The sequence below is a fragment of the Syngnathus acus genome, chromosome 23, assembly GCF_901709675.1.
Source record: "Syngnathus acus chromosome 23, fSynAcu1.2, whole genome shotgun sequence".
Lineage (NCBI taxonomy): Eukaryota > Metazoa > Chordata > Actinopteri > Syngnathiformes > Syngnathidae > Syngnathus > Syngnathus acus.
Window position 1 is genome coordinate 3,603,972 of NC_051107.1, and position 22,266 is coordinate 3,626,237.

A 22,266-nucleotide genomic window follows, 5' to 3' on the forward strand; every position below is an offset into this window, starting at 1 on the left:
TTGTCGAAGGAATGTAACACAAGAGTAAGTGCTCTAATAAATAAAAGCCTTTCAACAAAAAAAGGTAGAGGCAACTGTAAAGAAGGGGGGGGGGGGGGCGAGGAAGTGTGTGAAGCAACAGCGAGTCGTAAACATTTCATTGGGGAGTTTATAAAATGCATTCTGTCTCCGAAAAGATACGGCGATTATTGCGCTTTGGACGTGATGGATGAATGAAGCGTGTAATCCTCAACAGATGCATTCACTTGATGGTCCGGCATGTTGCGTAATCTGATTTGCAGGAAGCAATAGTGACTCGTATTCAGTAGCGGAATGATAGAAGAAATTGTCAATTTTACTGAGGATGGAAAAAGGAAATTTGTATTCAGTAGCGGAATGATAGAAGAAATTGTCAATTTTACTGAGGATGGAAAAAGGAAATTTGTATTCAGTAGCGGAATGATAGAAGAAATTGTCAATTTTACTGAGGATGGAAAAAGGAAATTTTGTGTTTTTTTTCCTTAATTGTAACGTGCATAGGTCACATGACACCTTCACTGCACAAAAGCGCCTGTCACGTCGACCCCCTTAGAAGAGGAAGACGAACGTCACCTCGGGGTGAGCGATGGCGGCCATCTGCGGCAGGGTGGGGACGACGTTAAACCTTTTGCTAATATGCGCCCTTTTTTTTTTTTCTATCCAATTTAATAACATGGTACAATGGGGGGGAATTATATCTGTTAAAGATGACATGTTTGTAGTAAGTTGATCCGCACACAAAAGTTCAACCCGGCGGAGAAAGGAATGCGACGGCTTTTATTGTTGACTCAACTTTCCATCTCTTGTTCACTCAGTCAAGGTTTCATCCGCTGGAGGGTCTTCTACAAAGACGAGGAGGAGGAAGAGGGGCGGGGTTAAAGGGTCTAAGGCAACACCCAGATTATGTTGTTGCTGAGACGGCGTGTTGATGACTTTTTTTGGAGTGTATTGTGTCATCCTTGGTAACAGATCAAACATTCGCCAACATTCCCTCCGATCCAGAGGAAGGAAACGATAGCGTGCGTGGCACGTATACTTCGACGTCGGGCAAGTCGGGGCGGCGTGCTGAAATTAGCCATAATTGACATCTTTGTATCGCTCGGATCAGACCTGAAGTGGATTTTACTTGTGGAGGCCAAACCAGCTGCGCTATTTATCTCCACAAGACGCTCCCACAGGGGATTTTCATTATTTCCGGACATGACGTACCAGCATCGATGCTCACTCAAATTGGCATCGGCTCGCATTTGTTTTTGCAGTGGAGAAGTTAACACAAATGAAAATGCTTAAGCGTATTTTTAGACATGGAATTCGTCAGGAGCACAATACACCAGGTGACTAATATTTTTTTTCATGCTTTTAAGGCACTCCAGTGTTTTCTTTGCGCCTCATTAACTGTCAAGTTGTGCCCTCCGCGCTGTTTGCTTTAAGATGAGCTTTACCCAGTTTATTTTCTTTGCGCAAGGAATTTCCCCATTTTTTTTTTTCCACCCCTCGCTGCTGAAAAGACACAACCAGATTGAAATACTGTGACAGCAGACCTTATTTGCACAGTGAGCATTTTTTCAGCACCCGAATTCCCCAAAGCCGAGGAACGCACCGAAATAATTTCTAATAAATGCGGGTTAAATGGATCGATCCAAAAAACGGCAACAATCAAATCATCCTGCTTGTTGTTTTTGCGCATGTGTGTCAGTCATTGCACGGATTTGAAAGCGAGATGATATTTTTCAACTTTGACCTTTGGGACCGCTTGTCAGTTAAGATTTCTGTCTTTGCCTCGCTTTCACGTCATACACGACCACCGGACGGTAACCGCTCGACTAACCCGAACCACTGACCCAAACCGCACCCCCACCCCACCCCCGCATGGGATTAGGTCAGACTTTTCCCAAGCAACTTTCTGTACATCAGTTATGTCCGAAAAATACATTCATTGCAATAAACGCCAAATGACTTAAATGAAGAGTTCAGGCGTCAAACTTTCCCCAGGTGGTGATCACAAGCTAACTGACCCAAGACTTCCTTTTGACCCTGCCGGACCACACCAACTCATTGACCCCCCCCCCGGGCTCATATTTCGGCTTTGTTATAATCTGCCTGTGAGCTTTTTGTGACCTCGCACTTTCATTTCCCACCAACTATTTTGTTCAGATGTCACTCAAAGATAAAAAAAAAAGTGCAAAAGTCTTTTTTTTTTCCCCATTTTGACCAGTAAAGTAGGACTCATAAACGAGCTCTCTTGTGCTTGTGTGTGTGTCACACACAAACTCAGTGAGAGCGCAGTAGACCCTTCAAGGATCACTTACCAAATTAGCATCTCAGACCGCCTGATCTTTCTTCCAGTTACCCCTCATCTCCATTATTTGTCGTTGGTCTTCCTCTTTATTTCTTTCAAATTGTCCCTCCGCCCTCGTCGTCCCGCGGTGCTAAATCATTTTGCCACGTGACGGCATTGCGCAAAACCGCTAAATAGATTATTTTAAGGCCACAATGAATACCGCACCATAAATAGACAAAAAAATGATTGTGTTGTGATGGGAGTTGATTTATGCGCAACAACAAACCTGCGTATTCATTTTCAAAGTGACGTCTGAGAACTCTCAAGGGTCCCCGAGGAGCTCTCGAAGGCTGCTCGCAAACTTGATTTTCGACGTGTCTGTTCGTGTGTGCGACTAATTCACAGTTTTTACACTTGTAGCGTGTTTTTGTTTTGTTTCCTTTTAGGCCATTGTATGTACAGTGCCGCATCACTTTTTCAGCACTTTAATAGGTTGTAATGCGTTCTGCTATGCTTCACATCAATATGGGCATCAATCAAAGCTGTCAAGTCCGCTCGGGAACGGGAGCAAGGCCTGAATTTAAAAGCGCCGCACTGACGATAGTCTAAGGAGAGCCAGCACGCAAGCACACGCAGGGTTCTAGCTGAGAGTGGTATGCTGAAAGGAAGTTGGTGAGGCAGCAGACGGGCCAAGTTTTGACAAGTCTCTCACACGCTCCTCTCTCTCGGCCTCACTCTTTCACCGCTGTCATCCCGTCCCGCCTCTCAAACGTCCAAAATGTTTCGCAGACAGCACAACATTAATATTTCCCAAAGGCTCTACGCGACACGTTTCAGGGACTCGGAAAACAAAGACGTCTTTGATAAACAAACATGGAGAACTGCTATGCTGGGAGTTCTGATTGTATCACATAGTAAGTTCAAAGTTCAGCCGGGTCAGTTAAGCGACGTACGAACACAAACCGCAACAACCGCATTACAACATTAAAATGTCAACGTTGAAACACGGAAGCTGCCTGTGAATGAGGAAAAGGCGGCAAGGCGCATAGTTTACATTTTAAACACATCTCATGACAGATCACCAACGTACTAGATTTGATGCTAAGATTGCTAGCTTGTAGTTTGTAACAGACATTGAGACAAAAGTCAACATTCATATTTATTTGAATTTCTTTATTGAGACGTCACAAGATTTATCGTAATCGGTGAACATCACGATGAGTTGTCGTCGTTGCAGCAAGGATTTATTGATTGCTTCCTCACGCATGCCATCATCTGTCTCAACCATCTGCTCTTCCTCACATCCCCCCCCTTAAGCCCCTTTCATTACATCCGGTTGCAACTTGATTGCCCGTGGAAAATAAAAGCACCTAATATCCGATATTAAATGTCATGTGTTTCCTGCGATATAAACTCGCTAGCCCGAAAGCCCAACGTGACAAATGTTTAGCCTAGCTAGCAAATTTGCTCAATTTCACCAGCAGGACATTCTTTTCAAGTTTTCAACAATGACTCGTTCATTGATATTCTTAAAATCGTCAAAAACCTAAAGGCGAAAATATTTTTATATATCTTAACATGAGAAACAATCATAACAATTCATTTGAAAAATCCCCCGAAGTCATCGACCAAGTCAGCGTGAAAAGATTTTGGCATTGTGACGTCACACTACCGAAATGCATTGGAAAAACAGACTTACCCATTGAGTTCATGTTTCGGACAAATCCTCTGCTACTTTTGTGTCTTGTCAAAATAAGTTTCACGATCGTTTGTTGATACCAAATGCATCGTTGTTCTCGGCCTCGGGATGCGGGAGCTGTTTCGATCATGTTTTCCAAGCCTCCAGTCTCATTTTATATAATCCAGTTTTGAATAACAAGTTTTTTTTTTCCCCCGTCAAATATTTTAAAAAAAGTGATGTGACTTGAAAGAAGCTAGCTCGGGACGCGTCAGTGCTCCTATCTATTGCGTTGAAGTGTGCAAGTCAACGTGGATAGTTGCAGACTAAATATTTGTTTTATTTTCATCTTGAGTCAAGATCTTCCGTGTCATTTTAGCGTAACATCATGGGCTATATTGGCGAGCTCCCAACGCCAAACAAATAAGCCTCGAGTGGCTGTAAAAAGTATAAGCCTGATATCAGAGCATCATATCGTCCTGTTACTAAGCGTCATAAGCTAAGCACTGTTGCTTTTATGTCTACGATGGCTTGAATAAATCCAGTGTTTGGCTCGGTAAATGTAACGTCTTTATTCCTCCTGAACAAGTCGTACATTTTTGTCTTTTGAAGACTTCTCAGCCGCTGCGATAAATGCAACAATTATCCCAACCGAGTCGGGCCGTTAATCATGCCTAGTAATGAATGGATTCTTCATTGGAAAGGAATGAATGGACGCTATCGAGAAGATTTATCATCGGAGTTGAGCTGGAAAACAAACACTGTCAAGCTTTTGAGTAAGTTGTCCCGTCTAAGAATTAAAACAGTGCGCCGAGATCGTCGATTGATTTGAGGCCATTTCGGAACCGGTGATGAGCTCAGTTGGCATTTTTGCGCAAAAAAAAGGGTTACGTAATCTAAGTGACACAAAAGAAGCTGCTTCCATGAGTATTTTGCAAGCCATGCACTTGCCCGCCGGCTTTCCCTCTGCCAATGAGCAATGGTGGCAAACAGCAACAGTCGTTGGGATTTTTCTGAATGAGAGAAAAAAGCTTTGTCTAAGAAGCACTTCTTGATCATCTTGATTTTACACCCTCCCAAAAAACAGCATATCAATTAAACAGTAAAAGCGCCCTCGCCCATGCCATCCGTTTTGTTGCATTGCATAATCCGATCGAAATGATACCATAACACGCTGTAATCAAATAAAAAAAGAAAACGGCGATTTAGCGATCAAATAACTAACCCATCCGGCTTGTTCACTGTTGCTATGTGTGTCAAGCGTAAATCCAAAACCTCCAAGCTGGCCAGACTCATGATTATTTAGCATCATGATGATTATTGGATGAAATGTCTCTGTCTGGCTGTCGGGCGCAAAGTAGATGGAGAAGTGGGGATGGGGGTCATCCACTATGCCCACATTGGGTCACATCCTCTCCATGCTGTCGTCACGCTACGCTCAGTATTAAATCCATCAGGAAGTAGAGATGAGTGTTAATCACCGCTCATCTGACTGCACGCAGAGATTACACACTCTCGGTAAACATAGCCTGAGTATATTTTGCATCAATCCTTAATTTATCCGTACATTACTGTGAAGGACCGAATACAAGCAGCGTATGAAAGTGGTTGCTCGCTTTAGTGATGCTATTGGAACACAAACACTTGTGTGCATATATTCTTTATCCTCTGCAAAGAATTAATCATTAATGACGTCAATTATTACCATTCCCAGGTGTTTCTATTATACTACCTGGTGGCCACGGTGTGCACACCAGGAGTAGCACAATGAAGCGAAACAAAAACGGTTTTATTATTGAGCCAACTCTCAAAACATTTTTTTGTCAAACTGCATCTATCTCTCTATCTATCTGCATATTAATTGAATTTATCAGTGAGTTTTTTTTTTGTCATTAGCCTCGAACGTTCAGTAATAAACGTAGAAACTCCACGTAGATTTTTATAGTGTTGTATTGTGGCTCACTATTGCCCCTAGAGGACGTAGTTGGTAAGACCTTTCGGGTCTCATAAAATTGACATTTGAGCTCGCTAGTTTACTTGTGTGGTTTCGTGTCTGAGCCACAAGTGTTCATACGTACATTAACATTCTCCGAGACAGACTCCCTCTGCGTCTGTAAATACAATCAGAAAAAAAAAAAAAAAATCTGAAAGTGTTTTCCAAGAATAGTCAGAAGAGCACTTTGTCGGACTTCTCAGTGAGCTTGCTATTCCTGATGTTGTCTGTTTACTGCGTAATCATTTTATAGGCCCAATTATGGAAAAACAGCCTGCTGTGAGAAACATGAAAATAACCTATGGCTTCCTTCCCTTGTAACTGATGTGATGGGAGGGAAGATAGTTTTTTTTTTCTTGTTGGAAAAGTTTCAAGTATTTCCAAGTGGATTAAAAAGAAGCCCGTGAGACCGCGTTCCTCCTAACGAATGAAAATCAGTTTCACTCTTGATATTGAAAATTAAGCAATAACTCTCTTCAAAGATTCTGTAAGGTCAGACGTATATATTTTTGCTGCCTCTATTTTCGTCCGGAATTTTTAAAAGAGCCGAAATTCCCCGGAGTGCATCGTGACTTTTACTGTATGTGTCAAGGGAAAGGCGTACAGTTCCCAAGGTGGTGTCCACTAAATTTTCATACAGATGCGAATGATTTACTGTACATATGACAGCTTTATGATCTCGAAAACTTCAATTTTACATTTTCAAATAAAACCCACTCTCGACGTTCACATTTGACGTGTTTATGTTTGACGAATGATTGTTAGGGTTTCTGTTCAAACTCGTTGGCGTCAAGGGGACTTTATAGGACTTTATGTCCTTTAAATGTCGGCTATTGTTATTATATACTGTAATTACGTTCATTTTACAAGCACTAATATAAAATAAATAAATACAGCGGGTATAAAAAGTCTACACACCCCAGTTTGAATGCCAGGATGGTGTGACAAAAAAAATGACACATTTTCAGCCCTAATGTGACTTTTATACTACTGAAATGACGATTCAAATATTTTTCAACATAGGAAGTAAGACTATACAACTGAAATAAAGCGTTTGCACAAGTGTGCGCGCTCTTGTAACAGAGGATTTGTTGTGAATTAACCAATCAAATATTAACAAATGAGAGACAGTGAACAGGGGTGTGTAGACTTTTTAAGTGCACTATTTGTAATATTGACGTATCAATTAAAAAAAAAAGACTTAATAAATAATACAATAAATTGTTAGGGCAATCCAACTGACATTTTGTGCAAGCCTTCTGCCACCTTGTGGCTCGTCGCGGCACTGCATGTGTCTACTAATACACCACTGCAATTGCAAAAATTCCTCCAAAGTCGTATTAATTATTGTTATATAAATATTTAAATGAAAACGTGTGCTTAATTTAGGGTAGATAAAATATTTGTAACTTACTGCTGAATTTCCAACTACTTGCAATGCTTAGTGTCATTACAATGTACACTTAATAATTTTTATTTTTTTTTTACTGACTAAAGCATTGCTTTTCAATGACTTTGTCAGTACATGCATAATAATCATTTAGATTTACTGGGCTTTTTATTTTTTTATCGTATGTCCAGAAGAGGGCGCAATTTCCCTTCATATGAACAAGCGGCAGCAAAGTGGAACAGTTTCCTTCCTATCATGGGCGGTCTGACTCATTCACAATGCAAGAGGTTGTAGTAAAAGTGAGTCATCTTGAAACTATCCACATGTGTGGATTATTTCCATGGAAAACTCACATGACAGGAGGCTTTTAGTCCAGATTATGGGGCACGATGATCTGACCACGAGACGCTCAGACTATGGGATTAAACGGGGCGCTCCTGCAGGTTCAAGCACTCGGTCACGGCCGACGTGCACTTCCTGACCTCTGCGGTGCTCATCATTTGCAAATTGGGTGGTCACATAGCGAATGAGTTTTAAAGGTGGCCTCGCGTCAACTCGGTTAGCATATGCTTAAAAGCGTTTGCAAATGAATGATCACATGTTGAAAGTCAATGTTTGCCTCCTCTGCTTAGTCACACTTCCAGAAAAAGTCAACACTTGACACGTTAAAGAGACTGGAAAAGAGTTTTGTTGCTCTCATTTGCACGGACTTGCTAACGGCAAATGGTGTCAGAGAGAGTCGCACGCAGACTAAAAAAAAAAGGCTGTAAATATACTTCTTGAGCTATTTTTTTTTTAGAGAGCAGAAAATCACAAAACGCAGTGTCATCGCTGAAGTTTATTTGCTGCTCTGAGGCGGGTGGCGTGGGAAGAGTGGAGGTCAAGTCTGGTGCGGGAAAGGCCATTGTGGTGTCAAAACGTGAGCGATCCGCTTCAACAAATCACCGAGTGGTGTCAACAAGGCGCCACGGCAGGAAGCCGTTTCGGATTGTCATCCTGACACAGTCTTTTCCTGTGTACTGTAAACTTTGGGAACTTCATAGTAGCGTCAGATTTTTCGCTAACATCACAATGACTCTCATGTCTGGCTAGTTGAGCACCAAGAGACCAAATTTCACCCAGCCAGTTCAGCGAGCGAGCCGAAAATCCGAATTGAGCCTTGCGATTAAGATGCTGGCAAGCGGGACTGCGTGTTCTCGAAGTTGCGTAAGCTTATTAGTCGTCGACCTACAGAGTCAACAACGAGCCACTGTTTGTACACAGAGCAACCAGGTGACACAATTGGCCTCGCGCTAGATTCGGACCTATGACATAAGCCAACCCGATTCACCCCGTCGTCCGAATTAGCATCCGTTAGTTAGCACAAGTTAGCAAAGAAATTAAAAAATGCATGGACCTTGGCCGCTTTGAGCAAAAGTTACGTTAGTACATTGGAGGCCTTTTTCCTCGACCGATCTTCGACCCTTCTGCAGAGGTCAGTGGAAGGGAAACTTTGTGCAAACCGCTCTTGCGTATACACACTTACAAAATTGCGACTGACTCACAATGGGAGCACAATGAGTGAACTTTCGATACTCTGAGGAAACCTCGTGCCTCTGCGTCCACAATGGAGCCAAATTCATTCCGGTGTTTTTCCCCTTCTCACTCAGATTGTCCCGTCCTAACTATAACCATCATTTGTTTTTATGGCTTTATTGCTCCCGATATCCCCTAAAGCAACTTTCTGTTGTGACACTTCCGATTTGTCAGGCAAGTCCTGTTAACCATTGTTAAAGTCGGCTACCGAGCAATGTCGTAACGTTTAAGGAGTATTCTTCCGTTAACGAGAAATGTTTCATGATGTTAACGGCGTTTAAAAAAAACGTTAAATAATTATGTTTTTATAATTCCGTGACCTCGTTAGTAAGGATTGGACAATGCTAGATTTTTTTTTTTCGTTTGTGGGACTTTGGATAAAAGTCCAACGTCTCACAAAAAATGTCACGTCACTTTACGAGTGGCTTTTATGGTCACAGAAGGAAGGAGATGAGTGTGACGACACTGAGTAGTTTCTCCCTTGTGTTGCAGGAAGTGTCATCATGGTGCCACAGCAACACACCTTCGAAACATCGGCCCATTTGTTCATCATTTTGGAACGTACGTGACCTTCCGCATGTCCATCTCTCCGGTTGGTTATTCCTGATGCGGGAATTGGGAACGAGGTGAGGTTAGGATCGAAGTTAAAGTGGATTCCACTTTTCCCTCTCTTCCTTCACCTTCTCATTTCCTTGTCCTCTTCACCACCCCTGATGTTAGCGTGTCCACAACAACCTATCCCATTAGCCCTATTAGCCGCGTAGAAACACAAGGTCAGGAGAATGTCAACATGACACACAACAAAAAACTGTAGGGTGACTCATCAAGACGAGTATTGTGCCTTTTGTGTTGGACGCATAACTGCGCGGCGGAATGCCATAAAAGGCTCTTTTATTTCCAAGCCGGTGCAATCGGGGATATTTAATCCCCTCCTCTCCATTCATGTTCGGCTTATCCTCTCCATTCACACGGAAATCTAGCTGTCAATACCCTGCGCACACAAAGAACGAGCAATTTGCACGAAGAGCGAAGCGAGGTAAAACTGGACATATTCAAACAGGCAACGTATTGTTCATAAGCATAATACAATTTAGACTCTGTAGTTTTGTACTAATTTGAAACAATCTATATATTTTTTTATTATTTAGTTATTTTAGTTACTTAACCACAACAGGTATGATCAATAAAATAATAAACCGAAATTCATAATTGTTTTGGGAAGGAAGATGTCTTTTCATTCATATTATTTTTTTGTTTACTCTTGAATTGGATTGATCAAAAGAATGAATCACGTAGTCGCTCAAACCAGTTGAGCTTGTTCGGAGGCCAAGCGGCGCTTTCCCCGGTGGCCTTGAGCCAATAACCTTCACACGTGCCCTCGTCCGTATAATGTCGTAAAATTGTGAAACTCGTCGCGATGCGTTTGAAATAGGTCAAAAGAGTCGATTCGCGCTCGTGCGTTTGAGCCTGAAGTAATCTCGTCCACAAACGGGACGCCGGGTCACATGCACGGCTAATAAGGAAGCGCTAATAAGATAACAGAAGCTGAGTCATGATAAAGAGCGGCAAGACCCGACCGTGTCCAATGTCGCAGTCTGCCGGAATTTGTCAAATGTCGTCGTCGTCGTGGGGCGGAACGCAAATAGAGGACGTTTGAGGTGCGGACACCTTCATGACTGGAACCCTCGGGGGGGATTGAAAGCGCCGGCCCCTTCGTTAACGCGGCATTAAAGCTGCTATTTGCGGAGCGGGCGGCTTAGCGGCTCCACGTTTTACCGTTCAAAAGGCCTGACACAGCAGCTCGCGCAACCACAGCAATGCGTGCCAACAAATTTGGACCCCGGAGAAGGACAAGCAAAGATACATTTTAGAAATGTACTCTCCCTTTCCAAAGACATTTTCGGGGGGAAATTGCCGTTGCCTAATTTGCGGTACTTGTGAAATACTGGCGGCAACCCAAATGTTGGCGAGAAATGAGCCGCTGCAGTGATGTCACCAAAAGTGTACGTGTGTACGAGTGCGTGCGCTTGAGGGACCTGATGGCGAGCACACAGACACCCAAATGCTCAGTCTGACCACAACTCACCACAAATGTTGACTTGTGTCTCTTTAGGTGTTGAGTGAGTAAGACGGAGACCCAAATAGGAGGCCAGGCACATTCTCAGCTCATCAGAGAGCCAAGTTATATTTATAGCCAACTGGCATTAACACCAATATCAGTAAGGAGGGGGTGGGGGGTCGGAATCCAAATTGTTCTGCACAGTGGACATAAATAAACATCACCTTGAATTAGTCGTTTTTATTATCCATTGCCTGCAACATGGTCCTGAATTGCGTCAGTCATTTTATCAGAAGACAAGGTGGCTGACTCACAATAGAAGAAAATACACCAAAATATTTTGAGTTGTTTTATTGGTCCAGCAGATGCAAAATCAAGTACAACATACTGTCCTTGCCTGCATAGTAGGCCCCTCCTCCCTTTTGTGTGTGCCAAAAACTACATAGAAAATAAATAGAGAATATAATAAAATTGGAATAAAAAAAAAGAGAAACACTTCAAGTAGATTGTACTAACATGCCAACGGTGAGAAGCAGTTTCTTCCTATACACAAACCCCGCTTGCTCTTTAAGTTCCGCCACATTAGTACAAAAAAAAGACATATTTTCATTCAAACCTTCCAAGAGAGTCAACATCCGTCTCCACTTATTCATATTTACAAAGATATTATTAACAGCACGCTTTGTTATCAGAAAAATAGAGGTGCTTCTATTCGTGCGGCGGACAAAGACAGTCACGAAAATAACCTTTGCCCCAAGAGTGACAAGACCCTGTTTGAGTCGGCGTGTTCGCGAAATCGTCCAATGTGCGACGATACGAAATGTGGAAAACGGAACCAGGCGAAGCAACAAGCGCTAACAGGCACTCTACGGCAAGAACGACCTCCGTTTAAAATCAAGCGGCTTGTGTTGAAGCACATTCAGGAATGAACAAAAATCTCGAAATGCGTCCCAAATGTGCAAAATCATTCAACAATTTGGCTCCGCCTTGACACCCACATAAAAAAAAAAAAGGTGAAAAAAGTCCAGTGTAAAATAAATACAATTCAGTGAACGTCTCCAGTGTGAACGACGGCAAGACTGACTTTTAAATCCCCCCCCCCCCCGTAGGAAAATCTTGAAGGAAGGCATGAAAAGTGACAATGTTTTGCTTCTTTGGATAAGGAAAAAAAACTGAAATAAAAATCACTCCCCTCTTTTTTTTTAAAGATTTAAAATATACCAATGTGAGAGAGGGGGGGGGGGGGGGAAATGATGTCATCTTTTCCATGTAAAAAGGCTTTTTGTAGAATAACTTTCATTGTGTCAAGACATTGAGTGAAGGGCGGCGGGTGCCGCGTCGACGCTTCATTGCGACCGGCAGGGCGTCATGAGTGTCTCCTCAGGTTCTGCAAACACAAAATGTGCCGAGCCAACGTTAAAACTCAACTCCACCCGTTTTTGTAATGTTTGGTATGCGCTTAGCGGTAGCCTAATGCCGCCTATTGCCTACAAACTACCGGTTATGTCACCTGCTGGTATTTTTAAATAATCCTCACGTGCGTTAGCACTTTGTCATAAAACGAGGGAATGATTCGAGGGAAGAGCGAGACCACTTCCAGGTAATGGAGGACGGTTCGCCTTTTTTATTTTATTATAAACACACAAAATAAACCAGACACACGGATGAGTCAGTCTGACTCAGCGCAACAGCATGAGAACTTTCACTTCTATAAGGCGGCTATCATTTCCATCCATTGAAAGTAATAGCATAGCAAATATAGACACTGAATTATTATTTTTTTTTCCCCCCTCAGTCACACTTAGCTGCTGTATGAATACTTACAGGCAAACTTTGCCCAGCCAGTGCTGGAGAAGCAGGAGAAGGCAGCACAGGAAGATTTGAAGTTAAAAAAAAACCGATGGGTGACCCACGACTGATTTGTTTATGCTAGGACTCACCTGGCCGGCCAGTGTTAGCGGGAGGTGCGACGGGCTGCAGAGTGCCAACGAAGCCACCGAACGAGGAAGCTCCTGGATGGGAGCTTCATCCAGGTTGTCGTGCGAGGTTTTTTGATGTTGGTCTCGGGGGTGGTAAAGGAGTCACGCTGTTCCTCCGGATCAAGCTGCCCGGACCTCTCCTCACCTCCTGTGCAGAATTCGACTTAATATCCAACGGTACAGATAAACGGTACTCGTGTGAGGAGGTCTTACCTCGGGTCGGTCTCTGTGAGTATTCACTGCCTCCACGTTCAAAGAGATGGACCGATTTTGCAACCGTGGCCACAGGGGTGAGCTTCAGCACAGTATGAAGGGGACACTTCAGGTAGGGCATCTCATCTGCGATATTTAAAAAATAAATGATTGGTGATTTGTGGTTTACATGAGCATATTGATGAGTGTCATCACCTGCGCTTTTATCCAGGAGTAGGCCAGGAGGCAACGCATGACAGCCTGGTGGCGATGACCAGCACATTCTCCTGACGCTCCAGCTCCATAATGACCGGCTCCACCCTCTGGACAGGTCCCTGGTAGGACTTGAGTCAACAAAATGTAAGTGAATGTCATCTCAAGTTAAGCACGAGGAGTACCACAAGGGTCAATTTCGGAACCTCGTTTATTTCAACTGCAGTTGTAATACTTCCAGTATTTTGGACTAATGGGGGTTTTGATGATGCTAAAAAAACAAAAGTCGGGATTACTACATCTCTATTAGTTTGTATCGAACTCTGTAGAAGCCTACCTCTCCAGCGGGGGTAGCGATAGTAGTATTTATCTTCATCCCTCAAGGCGAACTCCTCAGGAAACTTCTCCTTAATCTCATCGTAAGTCATCTCCTCACCATAATCCCTAAAAAAAAACAAAAAGTCGGTAAATGTGAATATTTATGCAGGGAGAAAAAAAAAGTTGCGTCCAGAGTGACACCCACTGCGTCAATTTCATGAGGGCCTTCCACTGCTCGTACGGGACCCCCAGGTGCTCGGCTGTCTGGATGCTGCTGCACAACTGGCTGGTCCAGACCTTCAGATCCTTCATCTGCTGCTCCTCTACGAATCCAGCCAAGGCGCTGGAAAACTACAATGGAGAGCGCAGAAGAAAAAAAAATCACCGCCCGATTCCTCCAAACGTGGCACTGAAGCTTCGGAATATCCCCTACCTGCCTGCCCCTCGGGCGATGAGGCCAGCGTCGCCCCCGAGCCGCCCCTCCAGGTTGTCTGTGCTCTCTCCGTGTCGACACAGGTAGATGGTGCGCGGCTGGACGTGGATGTTCATCAGGTAGTAGACGATCTTGCTCTGGGTGTGATCCTGGATGCGGTTGACCAGGAAGCGGCGGCCCACGTCTATCACCTTGATGAAGGAAAGGTCCCTGCAGGTCGAGAACCCGATTAACAATGGAACCGAAAACAAAGTATGTCAATCGAGAGCCGGTCTTTTTGAAAATGAGTTTCTTGCCTGTCGTGCTGATCAGGGTCCAGAGGCTGGTAGCTGGCTTTTGTAACATTCAATCCTCCTTTGGAAATCCACACGGCGTCCGTCTTGTTGCAGTCTTTGTAATCTGGGCAGGAAACCTTCACTTCCTGGAAGAAGGTCAGATTTATTTGTCACTATCAAAATGCAAATTTCAGCTGTGGTCAGTTACGTTATCGTGAACTCACCATGATATTCGAGGCGATGACGCCCGGGTCGTCGCAGACGGACTCGATGAAAAAGATCTGGACAGAAAAAGGGGTAAATGAAGAGACACCAGACCCCCCCCCCCCAATCCATCCGGTCGCCATGGTAACCACATACCCTGTAGCTATTCTCGAGGGCCAAACTGGAGATGAGCTTCCCGCCTATCCCTCGTGGTGTTGGTTGCATCAAAGACCTGCCGTAGACGCTCCGTCTTAGTTTGTGTCTGAGTTCTCTGGTACCGCTGATGCATCATGGGAAACTTACCGCGACTTGGCCTCCCTCGTCTTGCAAGTAGGACTTGACGTCCCTCAAGGCTGCTAAGGCACATTGTCTGAAAGCCAAGATGTTTTTTTAGTTTTTCTTTTTTTAATCGCAAACACTGTATGTTGTATTTCCCGTAAGAGCATCCACTTACTCCCTGGATCTTGACAGCGCACTCGTTATCCGACTTAAAGAAATCGATAGGAGCCTGTAGTTTTTGACCGCTTCCCTGCGGTACTCCCCCACGTTGAAGACTGCGGGCGGTAAACGTCGCGATGAGAAGACGCTTCGGCTTTGTCGGCGGGCGCCCCGGCCGGCGTGCGTACCTTTGGTGGGCATGCCGATCCAGTTGAGGTAGCGCGTGAGTTTCCTGGACATGTACGTCTTGCCCCGAGCCGGCAGGCCCACCATCACGATGACGGTCGGGGGGTTGGCGATGTGGGGGACGCCGCCCGCTGTGGGGGACAACAGTTTACGTTACACGAATGGCCTGATTTTCTGCACGGCACGCATGAACAAACTACTATGTCACCTCTGTTAGCATATTCTGCAGCTTACTAAGCATTTCTTGACGTCACATGAAGTCAACTTAAGTGCCTCTGTTACCGCACCGCAATAAACATAGGCAGTGCCAATTCACTAATCTTGTTTCCATAACACAAGAACCACATGAACGGGAAGAAGGGATTAAGGGCGGTAATTGACATTCAGACTCTGCCAGCAGGTCTGGCCCAGCTCTGACAGTTGGAAGCACATACTTTGCTGCAAAAAAAAATATCATGTCATGACCTGATTTAGACTTGAGTCTTTTTTTTTTGCAAAAATAGCCACTGGAGGCTTTGGAAGAGTGGTTAAATATAAGCAACACTGCCTCTACTTTTGTAAACTACTGTTTGAGTTTCAGAAGCTGCTTAAAAATATGAATATGCTTGAGAAAAAAAAAAAGTATCTTAACAAATGCAATATTTCATTTGCTCAGTTTGAAAGAATGCAAAAAAAAAAATCATCCGTATCGCGCCATATACACGCGTTGGCCACCGACCAATGAAAGGCTGAGTTTTTTTTTTTTGCAGCAGCATCCCACTCCGGGTTGCGACGCAATGCGGTTACCATGGCGACTTGTGTCTCGTCACGCACGAGTCGAGGCGTGCCGTGCATGCCGTTGTCGGACAAGTGCACCCGGCACCCACGTTCATAACCAGCAACCCATAATTGTAGAGTTTTTTTTTTAATGTATTTCTTCAATAATCACATTAGTAGACAGAAACATCATGTATAAACAAAAAGATAAAAATTGGGGAGGCGGCGTCGCACATCAAAGAGGTCATAGTAATATCAAATCCTATTCATTCTATATTAGATGTTTCATTTCAATAATGTACTTTACCTCTACGGGGTGCCGGCTTATCATCCTTGGTAGGAACCCAGATCTTTTGGATCCTGTTCTGGGTCAGCTCTCTGGGCATTCCTTGAAGACTTGGAAAAGCTGCACACAATAAGTGGGAAGCACGGCGATTCTAACACACCCACACAAAAAAATAAAAAAAAATAAAAATGAAGCGTTGTAAGTTTTGCCTGAGCAAGAAAAACAATCCGCTAGTGACGGTAGAGGCCGCTTGGAGCGTTGAGTAGAGCTAATCTGCCGGTCTGCGGCGTCGATCCGCTATTTAAGCCTGCCTGGTGGAGAGGCAACGTGACTGGGATGACGACACAAACGGTGGCGTCATGAGCGATGGGGGGGCAGTAGCACCACCTTGCGGACATTATGGTCATTACGACGAGAACACTAGTGGCTCAAAAATAGTATTTTAAATGATGGGACAAGCCGAAAGTCCGATAAATCTCACGAGTCACTTAATAGTAGGAATGTAAATAATAATGAGTAAAGTTGCTTTAGCTTTAATTATCTGTCAAGGAATGTTTGGTGAGCTTGTAAGGCTTGAGCGAGTTACTCATTTCAAAACTATAGTAAAAATGTAAGCACATTTCTTATTATGTAATTATGTCCTGCTCTATTTTTAGTTGTTTTCCCCCACACCTTGGACTTCCCAAGTGAAACGTGAAGATTGTCACTCGTCTACTGCTCAGGCTTGCACCACTTAGTCATCGTGGATGTAGTTACACATATTACACATACCAGTTCTGTACAAGCCTCAGGACACAAAATCTCCCATGGCGTAAACATGTTTTTATTATTACAAATTAAGGACATACGAACTCAGGAGATGTTCACTGGCAGATTAAATGTTTTTGTTTTCTGGAGGTAAAACCAATGAAATGTTCATTGCGTCATTCGTGGCTACACAAAAAAAACATTAATGACGTGAGCTAAGTGTATTTGGCAAATGTGTTTGTCTTTTCAGAAAAGGAGCTTCGATGTGTACTGCGCAGGAAGTGCCGGTTAACTTCTCACTCAGGTTTGTCACTTTGTTTACATTGAAAGAGCAAAATGAATAAAAGAGTGAAACATCCCTCACGGGTTACTCTTCGTTTCACCATCCAATTTGTTTCTGAATGATGAAATCTGCTCCTGACTGATGTCATCTGCTCCTGACTGATGTCTTGCCAGACAAAAGCCCCGAGAGGAGCGCTTACATAAGTTGGGAATGAGGCTGAGGCTCTGTCCCATAATGGACTTGGGGCGAAGTTAAAATTCTCTGCCCTCTGGAGACACCACTGTGAGACAAAATTGCAGCAGGGAAAGTAGGTTCTCCTAAAAAATGTCATCTCATGAACTCAACTTTGCAAGACAAAATAAAAATGAATTTTAGTCCTTTATTATTTAGAGACAAAAGGTATTTTCCATCTCAGAACTATGACCCAAAAAAAAAAAAATTGAAACTACACACAATTCATACAACAGATGAGGAAAATAGAAAACAGGTGTATTTACATGACAGGAGACGACGACCTGGTGACTACTCGCCCAGGTTAAAAACCCGAAATTTGTCTTGATCGTAGAAGCAGGCCTTGACGACCCGCCCGCCGAAATAACGTCCGTTCAGATCCACCACAGCTGCGGAAGACAGAAGGCAACAGTCAAACCGTGTCAAGGTAAATAAATCTATCTAAATACACCGAAAGAATGGCAACAAAAAGTGGTTCAATACAGATGAGGTTCAGATTATCCTTATACCGCGTCATTTAAAAAAATAAATAAAATTCCCCGCATGTCCTGCTTTGCCCGTATTGTGATGTAAGCCCAATTCCGCTGGGAGACTGGACTAGGTTGCTGGGCCACATCTGATATAACACCACAGGGAGCCCCGTCACACCTTTGTTTCCAATCTGGGCCAACCCAATTAGAAAGCAACACACTTTCACCCCACTATAATTGAGAAGTTATGCAAAAGACGTAGCAGAGATGACGAAATGCCATACAAACCTTTAATGGCCGACTCCACTCTTTCAAACTCCAGAAATATTCTGACCGCTTCGTCATCGGGCACTTCGGCGATCTGTGGAAAAAAAAAAAGGCGCGTTTAGGCTGGGTTGAACCAACGACGGTCCCTATTCAACCTTTTGCCGCTCACCTCGAAGATGACGCATTTAATGACTTTGCCGTATTTCTCGCACTCTTCTTTGGTCTCGCCCTCCAAGTCTTCGTCCACCTCTCCTCGGCCCACCATGTTCTAAAAACGGGCCCAAACGTTTAGCAAAACCCAACGGCTCACCAAAACGAGTCCTTAACGATTTTCAGGGAAATTTCGTAACAGTTTAATATGACAGGCGTACCCTCAGTAGGACCACCTTGGTGGGATTTTTGAGAATCTCTGTCAGCGGGTTTGCATCAGCCTTCTTGGAATCCACTAGAATGGAATAAAAAACATTTACTAACTCCTGCATGGAGCAACCGAAAGGCTGATAACAAAACAAAAAAAAACTCTGTATTGTATCAAATTGTATTGTTCAAGTGTGGGCGTGTAACTCAGTACAATTGTAATTTCATCTGGAGAACTTTCTATGGAGTTCGTGTGGTATCATTTTTTCCCCCGTCATGTTTTGTAATACTTTTTTTTTTTTTTCTCCTCTCCAAGAACATTACACAAAAGCAACAGTGCAGTGCAGATCACCTTACACCTGAACATATCGTATTAATAAAAGAAATAAGCAGCTGTGACCTGAGCCCCAAAACGAAGAACAGAACGGCAACTGGGTGGTCCCACCTGCTCCTCCGGGAGTCTCGGGAGCAACTGGCGCTGGAGCCCCTGCTGCTCGGGCGACACCACAAAGTAGAAGCATTCAGAAGATGTTCAAACTCAAGCGTATCAGTGCATCAAAATCCTTCTTACGTTTTTCCGCCAAGTCCCCGATGATAATCTTGCCACCTCTTTTGCTCGTCTTTTCCACAGACAGCGCCGTGCTCAGCCCCTGCTCGTGCTTGCCTAGGCCTTGGCCCTCCTTGAAGCCGTACTTCTGCATGATTTTGTGAGCCACGGTACCCCTGCAGGAACAGGTACATTCAGTGAGACAACGTGTATGTCGTGTACCAATGCAGTAAAAGGATTTGTCGGACTCACCCCATGTTGGCCAGGAAGGAACTGGTTGGTCCGGGTGGGGAACGCGGCCGCTCCGAGTCCTCGTACATGGGCGGAGGGATGGCGGCCTTTGAGCCTCTGCTTGGACGAGCTTCGTCCTCGTATGGGTATGCCGAAGAACCTTGTTCATTTAAATCAGGGAAGTGCAACTTAAATGATGGAGGGGGGGGGGGGGGCACAATTTTTCACCACTGCTACTAACATTTTTTAATGAATCAAGGAGCCACTCAGAGTGTGGTCCCACCAGTTACCCATCCCTGAATAAATTTCAGGAGATTGATGAAGTTGATATCGTGCGTTAATGCTGACAATGCCTCCCTCTGCTGGACAAACAGTGCTATTACAACACAGGGTCCGATTTCCTTGTCAATGTTCAAGCTGTTGCAAATGACCACTAAACTATGATTCTTTTAACCAGGTAGTCTATGATAGGCCACAGGGGATGTCACACTCACCATCTCTGTCCACAAGTGATGAAGGCGGAGCAATGGCAGCACCACCCATACCTGAGGAAGCGGACACACAAAAACAAACAGTAAGTCTACTTTATTCCTAAACAAAAAGATGTTTGTTTTTTTAAATGTCCAAGTCGTATGCATGAGGTAATACAAGCAAAACACGCGCTCACTTCGTTTTCGCCGCTCCTTCTCATAATCTTCGTCTTCATCAGAGTCCTCCTCTGCTGCTGGGAATCTCGAGAAGCCGCTTGGGGCTCCTCCTTCATGTCTGTCTTTCCTTTTCCTAGTGGGATAAATGAAATAGTGTGACGGAACTACCCCCAAAAAATCTTGTGAACAGATTTTGTACTGTCTTTAGTCTACTTTTCTCTGTCCTCAATCTCCTTCTGGCGTTCCTGCTCCCTCTGCCGCTGTCTTTCCTCCCTGTGCCGCTTCAACACCTTCTCATAGTCGTTGGGAAACATGGGGTCGTACTCGTCGGCAAGCGGGATCAGCACATCTCCAGAGGAGAAGCCGGCGGGGGCGGTCTCCTGTAATGTTTAGCGTAGCTTCAATGGGGATCTTTACCATTTAAGTCAAAGGTGATCGGACCTTGACTGCAGCAGCGACAATTGGAGGAGTGTCTGGGATTTGTCTGTCTTCAACGGCGGGGCCGCCTCGCTTTAGATCGATGACGGGAGCCAAAACATTAGTTTGCTTCGTCCGATGCGTCTGCACACACATGGAAAAAAAAATTCCGACACATTGATAAATAAATACCAGAGATACCTGGGCTTTAGTTTAAACCACACCAATTGCTTGTCCGTACCTTAGCTTGGGTCAGAGTTGCCTTCTTCACCTTCAGCTGGGACTGCAGCAGCTTGAAGTTTTTGGACCATCCTTCGGTCTTGGTGTCACTTGCACCCACGCCGAGGTCATCATACAGCGACATTGCTGTTACCTGAGAGAGATGGTCGCCAGCAACGAACAGGTCAGGTTTGTAACAGAGCGGCCACGACAAATAGCTCATGTTAGCTGAATACAGTTCGTTACAGTGGCCTTTCCCTACCGCGTAGCAATTCTGTCGAAATACAGTTTGTAACGAATGTTAAACCTACCGTTTTGGAGTTAAGTCGATATGAATTGAATGAATTGATTTCTTTTAGATGCACATTGAACAAAAAGGCATGTTCTTGCAAGACGGAAGCAAAAACCGAGCGCGTCAGTCAACAACACTCCGTGACGTCTTTTTTTTTTCTTTACTTGTCGCGCCACCTAGCGGCCGGATGACCCCGGTTGAGCCACAACGGTGCTTGATATGTTGCTTGATGATATCGACGTTTTGCAATTTCTATAACACATTTTTTGTTTGATACAAGGCTTGTCGTGTTTGCATGTGTTTTTGTCGAACCGGAAACTACGGCAGATGATTTTTGGGACGTGGGACTACAAACATGGCGGACCGCACAATCAGCTGATGTCAGAATCTAGGCGGCTCCGCACTGTCGTGGGAGACTCATAGCGAAAGTTAATACGAGCATGGGTACTCCGCAGCCAAACTCGCTCGTAAATTCTGTCGGATGGCTTTGGGCTTTGGACTTCTGCTTGTAGTTTGCGTCGTGGCGGGCAAAGCGCGCTGCTCCGACAGCGGTAAGAACTTTAATAATAATTCATTAAATTTGTAGAGCGCTTTTCAAAAACCCAAAGGCGCAAAAACTATAAACCATCTACGCTCACACTTGTTTATAGCTCTCTCTATATATATAGTCTTTGTCAAACATTATTTGTATAGATATTAATCGCTGTTTTTACTTCATTCTTATTCCTATGTAAATTATATGGATCTTACCGATGCCCAATAACAAACAAAAGTGTCAAAAGTCATATATCTATAACCAGTGTTGAGTTTAATGATCATAATTATTGTTATTGATCCTGGACAGATCTACAGTATGTGCACCCTCACTAACCGATTGGGATTTTGTGACAAAAATTTATCGAGCCGTAATTTAAAGAGTGGCCAATTAATACTTTGTTCATCATTGTATGAAATTAGTTTGACTGTTGTGCCTTGATGAATTGTGATTTTGTTTATTTGGGAAGTTTTTGTGGCTTAATTACAAAAGGGTGTCCCCGCTTACAATGGAATAAGGCTTCCATTATTTTTTTACATTTTTTGTTTCACTCATATGTTGTGTAACACACTCGGAACTCTTAATTGTATAATTTTGCGTGAGTGACATTGTCAAAAATCCAGTTAAACCCGTTGACGACCAATTTTAGCGCATACTTTATTTGTTTTTTATCTTCCTGGTTCAGTTGCGGTTTCCTTCATAATTACTCTGAGTGCTTATTAATTGCATAACAACCGAGCTCGACGATT

General features: G+C 43.9%; 1 protein-coding gene, 1 long non-coding RNA gene and 1 pseudogene across 4 annotated transcripts; 1 reads left to right on the forward strand and 2 right to left on the reverse strand.

The window, feature by feature from the left end:
- The first annotated feature begins 989 nt into the window (after positions 1–989).
- On the forward strand, positions 990–20,219 carry LOC119116877. 2 transcript variants are annotated; one of them, XR_005096380.1, is made up of 10 exons: positions 990–1,352; positions 9,428–9,561; positions 12,928–14,381; positions 14,442–14,560; positions 17,272–17,325; positions 17,870–17,962; positions 18,946–19,173; positions 19,261–19,364; positions 19,443–19,553; positions 19,879–20,219. It is a non-coding gene; the product is annotated as an uncharacterized LOC119116877 (long non-coding RNA). The 2 variants fall into 2 exon arrangements; XR_005096381.1 differs by having other exon boundaries at positions 991–1,352; positions 9,428–9,496.
- Positions 11,331–16,577, reverse strand: LOC119116874 (annotated as a pseudogene).
- On the reverse strand, positions 17,670–21,131 carry rbm17 (RNA binding motif protein 17). 2 transcript variants are annotated; one of them, XM_037242578.1, is made up of 13 exons: positions 21,002–21,131; positions 20,713–20,844; positions 20,496–20,615; positions 20,268–20,434; positions 20,075–20,187; positions 19,902–19,952; positions 19,429–19,567; positions 19,201–19,352; positions 19,075–19,119; positions 18,644–18,717; positions 18,442–18,540; positions 18,294–18,366; positions 17,670–17,924 (listed from the first exon to the last, which is right to left on the reverse strand). In XM_037242578.1, exons 2-13 carry the CDS (start codon positions 20,833–20,835, stop codon positions 17,827–17,829), a joined length of 1,254 nt encoding a protein of 417 aa, XP_037098473.1. In that variant the 5' UTR covers positions 20,836–20,844; positions 21,002–21,131; the 3' UTR covers positions 17,670–17,826. The 2 variants fall into 2 exon arrangements, with proteins under 2 accessions (XP_037098473.1, XP_037098472.1); XM_037242577.1 differs by having other exon boundaries at positions 19,030–19,119.
- Positions 21,132–22,266: the final 1,135 nt, after the last annotated feature.

Coding starts and splice junctions, on each gene's coding strand:
- rbm17 (XM_037242577.1), bottom strand. CDS start 20,835: ATGTCGCTGTATGATGACCTCGGCGTGGGTGCAAGTGACACCAAGACC. Junction 19,353..19,428: donor TCCTTCCTGGCCAACATGGG/GTGAGTCCGACA, acceptor CTGTTCCTGCAG/GGGTACCGTGGCTCACAAAA. Junction 18,367..18,441: donor TTAAATGCGTCATCTTCGAG/GTGAGCGGCAAA, acceptor TTTTTTCCACAG/ATCGCCGAAGTGCCCGATGA.